The sequence below is a fragment of the Mus caroli genome, chromosome 8 (genome assembly GCF_900094665.2).
Source record: "Mus caroli chromosome 8, CAROLI_EIJ_v1.1, whole genome shotgun sequence".
Taxonomy (NCBI): domain Eukaryota; kingdom Metazoa; phylum Chordata; class Mammalia; order Rodentia; family Muridae; genus Mus; species Mus caroli.
In genome coordinates, this window is record NC_034577.1 from 12,658,145 (window position 1) to 12,663,655 (window position 5,511).

The 5,511-nt window shown below is 39.0% G+C and overlaps 1 protein-coding gene across 1 annotated transcript in view; it reads right to left on the reverse strand.

Annotated features, from left to right (window-relative positions):
• The window catches only part of Csmd1 (CUB and Sushi multiple domains 1), a 1,596,626-nt gene that overhangs the window by 429,337 nt on the left and 1,161,778 nt on the right, over positions 1-5,511 (reverse strand). Inside the window, exon 10 of the mRNA XM_029480674.1 lies at positions 4,801-4,922. Within this exon, the coding sequence (XP_029336534.1) occupies positions 4,801-4,922 (122 nt within the window). The remainder of the gene's footprint in view (positions 1-4,800; positions 4,923-5,511) is intronic.

Here is a 5,511-nt window from a genome sequence, read left to right on the forward strand (position 1 = left end):
ATAAGATAATAAAATGGAGGCATTGGATGTGTGTGTATGCTTCTGTGTACAAAAGTATGTGGAACACATATGTGAGTGTAGTATGTGTGTACCATCAGAAACATCAGGAACCTTCTTTTATTGTTTTTCACCCAATTGTTTCAAGGAAGTGTCTCACTGAAAACTGTCCTGATTCAGGCAGGGTGAATGAGCAGTGCACTCTTGGTATCCATCTTCCTTTACCCCCTGATGCTAGAGTCATAGGCTTGTGCAGCCATGCCCTGCTTTCTTAGAGATTTGAACTCAGCCAANTATGCATGCTCCTTGTAGCTGAGAGTTCATATCTGATCAGCAAGTTGCAGGTGGGGGAGCAAGACTGCCCTTGCATGGGGTTTTTTAAATCTCCAACCCTACCCAAGATGATACTTTTCCTCCCACAAGGCCATACCCACTCTAATAATTTCACATCTCTTAATCCTTCCCAAACAATTCTACTTACTGAAGACCACTCATTCAAAATATGAGCATCTTTATTCAAGCTACCACAGGACAATTGAGACTAAGAGGACTTAGTAACATTTTTCCTCAGTGAGTTTAGTATTCATCTATATAGGCAAGCAACTGATTCTGTGTGGAGATTTGTATCCTGATTTTTGTTGAATTTATTTATCATTACTAATTGCTTTCTGGGCATTGTTTAGGATCCTCTCATCACATGATCTTGTCATCATCAAACAAGGAAATTTCACTTATTCCCTTTCTATAAATATCCCGTTGTTCTTAGGGTTTTACTGCTGTGAACAGATACTACGACCAAGGCAACTCTTATAAGGGACAACATTTAATTGGGACTGGCTTACTTGCTCTGAGGTTTAGTACATTATCATCATGGCAGAAAGCAAGGAAGCATCCAGACAGGCATGGGGTTGGGGGAGCTGAGAGTGCCATATCTTATTCAGAAGGCAAAAAGAAGAAGACTGACTTCAAGGTGTATAGNAGGAAGGTCTCTCAAAGCCCACTCCCACAGTGACAGACTTCCTCCACAACCCTGAGTAATGCCATTCCTTGGGACAAGCATATTCAAATCAGCACATATCTTTTTTTTTTTTTTGTCTTTGTGCCTTATGGTTATAGTAAAATTTCATATAGTACTTGTATATAATCAAGTACTAAGATAAATAAGAATGGAGAATTAGACATCCTTCTCATGTTCCTGCTTATTGAGGGAATGCTTAGAGTGACTGGATTCAGTATAATGTAGGCTAAGAATTTGTCAGATGGAACTTCTGTTGTGCTAAAGTTTAATCATTTGATCCCTAATATGTGAAGAGTCTTCATTATAAACAAGCATTGATCTTTATCAAAGATTAATTCTGCATCTATTCAGCTGGTCTTGATTTTTGCACTTATCTATTTTCTATTTTTATCTTTTACATATTGATTTGCATATGATGAGCCATCTTTGCATTCTTCCAATGAAGCCAACTTGATCATCATCCATATCCCTTTTAATAACAATTGACCAATTCCCAAACCATCAAAATAGCAGAAATTAATGAAGTGTAGACTCAAAGAATGATTCTGAGANAGTGGGGAAAAGACCAACCTTTAAACAGCCTCACCCAATGAAAGAGAGAAAACTCAAATAAGTAAGGGAGAGATCAAAAGATTCAATTGCAATAGGCATCACTAAAATTCAAAAAATTATTAGGGAAAATTCTGAGAAATTTATTACATTGAACTGCAAAATATAGAAGAAATTTGGAACTCAAAGGTACACATGACTTATCATAAGCATAAACAGAAGATACAAAAAAAAATAAGTGGATCAGCAATAGGTAGAGGTTGAATGGATACTAAGAAATTCTCAAGTCAGAGACTGTATTGATTAACTGCTATTTTTTCTAGGCTTTTGAAGTACTAATGCAATTGTTCTTCTAGCTATTTCATAACATAGGAAGGATAGAAATGCTTCCAATCTCATTTTCAAGAGCCAGGATCACACAGACAAGAAACAAAATGGAGATAGACAGAAAGGGAGTCATGGGACAATTTCCTTGATAAGCAAAAGCACAAAACTCTTAAAAAAATACTTAAGTCAAACTCAATATCATCTTTGATTTCTCCTCTCTCTTGTCACTCATGGGATAGGGTTCATGGTATCTGATGGACAGAAGGTGTAGGCAAAGCCTGGGAGNCCAGAGAATACTAAACAAGGGACTTAAAACATACTCCTGTTCTGCCTCCTCTCCTTTTTGCAACTGGGAACTACAAATTGCTGAGTCAACTGTAGGGGCATGTTCTTCAGTGCCTTTAGATCCCTGCTTCTTTTCACACTTGCCCTTCCCATTGGAAGAATTGTATATCATCAGTTTCTTCCTTTATGCCTCCTATACAAATGGTGCATGCACACTTTCTTTCTTCATGGAAAAGACCCACAGAGGAGGCTTTGTTGTTATGGCTGGTTTTCATGTGTGTGTGTGTGTGTGTGTGTGTGTGTGTGTGTGTGTTTTAGCCCTCATTGTATTCAAAGAACACTTTTGTCCCAAAGGTGGTAAGAAGAAGAGGTCATGGCCACACATGTTTTGTATATCTTCTTTATTATAAGCATGGCTCTTCTGTGAATAGATTTTTTTCATGTTTTTCTAATGAAGGGATGCTGACTTTTATTGAATCATTCAAAGGTTCAGGGATGGTAGGCCCATCATAGGCATATCATGGGTTCTGTACAGAAGGAAAGGTTCATAAAGAATTATCTCCAGTCAGTGGTGTAGTAGCTGGGAGGATGCAAGGAACAGCCATCGTGAGTAAAGAGGTTCAGGGATAGGGTTTGCAGGAGGCCCAGGATGAAGCTGCAACAGCATGCAGGAAGAACCCATGCTGAGTGGGGTCACCACCACACTCTCATAAGGGATTCTCCATTTCCATGCTATCTTCCATCTTTTTATCTGAACCACAGGGGGTATGTAGATACTAACTAGCCCACTCCTTTTATTTATATTGATCCACTCCCTTTAGCTATATTATTGNCAAGATGAAATCTAAGAAAAGAGGTTGTCCTACCTTCTTAATTGCAAAAATAAAACATTTTATGCTTTATAAATGTCACAGACACTTTGGTTTGTAATGGCATCTTTATTGAGAGGACATAAACATGTACTCTTGCTTGTACTGCATGGCATTAGAGGTAATATATATTTCCCATTAATTCAATTATATATCTAGTATACCACATAGAAAGCAAACACAATTGTATTCAATTTCTTCCACAAACATTTCCATCTGACTTTCAAGNCTTTAGTAAATGTTCAAGGTCAAATGACTTAACCTGGTAGAGAAAACATGGAATACTCTACAAATGCATGGATGTGGAAATCAAGGAAAGCAACTATAGACAAGGAACACAGTATACATGTTAACTGCAGTTTAACTAAATTGTTGGTTTGGTAGACTTTGTATCTACTATCTCCTTGTTCAGCTCTTGTTAGGTTTTGTTGCCATTTCTATTTCTAATACTCTCTAGTGGATGATGCTTCTATCCTTCCTTAGGTTCCTACAGCAACTGATTCTTCACAGCCCCNAGTGAAGGAATATGTTCCTACAGTCTCTTAGACAATGTGGGCTCTGAGGTTCAGAAGGTCTGTTAATGTATTCAAGCCTACACACTTCTATGTATAGAACATCTAAAATGCTGAGGATAGGACCGGGGGGAGCAGATTAAAGCTCTGGTGTACAGAAATCTGTGCATTTGCCTTGGTGTGGATGCTGTGGGACTGCACTGGGGTTGATAGGCACCACAGCAAATATGGACTTTGTGGGCTACCCCCAGCCTCACAATTCCTTCAGGAGCTGCCCAGGTCTTTACTCATCTCTGTTTATCAGAACTGGCATTGAATATAAAATGTTGCTGTGTCATAACAGAATTAAGCAAGCTGAGTCCAACAGGGATCTCATGGAAACACCACTGGATATACACCATCCTTTCTCAGCTGCAGGAGCAATATTCAGCAGCATGGGAAAATGTTGAACAGAAACAATAGAAGTTTCCAGACTGCAGAAATAGACAGGTGGCCACTGTCGACACAAAATGCCAGGACCAATCAGAAGGCTCAGGAAATTAATATTACCAGAAAGCTGTTCGTTTAACAGCNTTTCTTTCATATTGTTTGAAATTCATGTCAAAATAGTTTGCTGTCAGTTTCTCAATGAAAATGATATAAAGGCACCCCACCCTCATGGTCTGCTCTGAATTCTGCTGAATTTAGAGTACATTAAAGACAATTCATTTCACAGCAAATAAAATAGTTGTGAATACCTTCTCCTCACCTTTGGTTTAAGTGGTAGCCATACTATCACAAAGGACATGTGCCAGACTTACAGAGGACTCACACAATTTCANCAATCATGGATCCGGGAAACATTCCACCTAATATAGCATCCTAAGACATTGGGAAAGGACAGAGACTTGCTAACTTTTAGAGAAGAAAAAGATAACAGTCTGGTTTGGACAGCCAAGATGGAAAGCCAGCTCTGTGGCACTATATAGCAGAGGAGCTCTGTGAGGTCTTAAGCTAGAGGAAATGGTTGATTGAACAGTGAGGTCTGATATGAGAAAGACACCCAGGGAGTGGGGCAGCACAGCTACTCAAAAGCAGGAATGGCCTCCTCTCCTGGATCACCACAAGGGGCTGTACTGTGTCCTGGCTGTACTCTATTGATGGATAAGGATGTGTGGGCAGTAACCACTGTCAGCCATTGCCCAGAAAGTCTGATCACCATAGGTGGCTGCTAACAGCACCCGAGTGGGTGGAGAAGCCTTACCTTGTCTGGATCCGTTGTTGTGATGACCCACACACAGTGAGCATTGTCTTCATATTGCACTGGGTAGTTAGGGGAGGTGATGACACCACTTGGCCCACGCAGGTTTGATCCACATGTCCTGGCTGGAAACAGATGGAAACAAAACAGTTTGCCCAGAAGTCCATCAGACATCACCATGTGTAATGAGTGTTGGTTTTTTTGTTTTGTTTTGTTTTTCTTTTTTATTTTGTTGCTTCTTCTTTTTTAAATGAGGCTCATTTTGTAGGTAGCATACAAAATAATGGTGTCAATCAGACATTTTCATATATGAGTATAATTTGAAGTGAGTATAATATAAAATGAGTATAATGAACATATTTGTTCCTTTCAGCTCCCTCCCAGTTCTCTTCTCTTTATACCACCACACATACCATCTGATTCTATATGTAAGGGTATACTTTCATCTAGGTTCCACACAAGAAAGAAAATAAGCACTGCTTTCTCTTTTCTTTCCTGTTCTTTCCCACACAGAAGACACATGCTCATACATTTATGTCCTATGTATGTATAAATACAAATTTCTATTTAAATCTAGATTCTTCTAGGAGAGGAAAACATGAATATATATATATATAGGATAATTACATCATTCCCCCTCCCTTTCCTCTCTCCAGACCTTGTCTCATGTCCCTTCTCTAATCTCTTTCAAATTCCTGGACTCTTTTCCTTTAA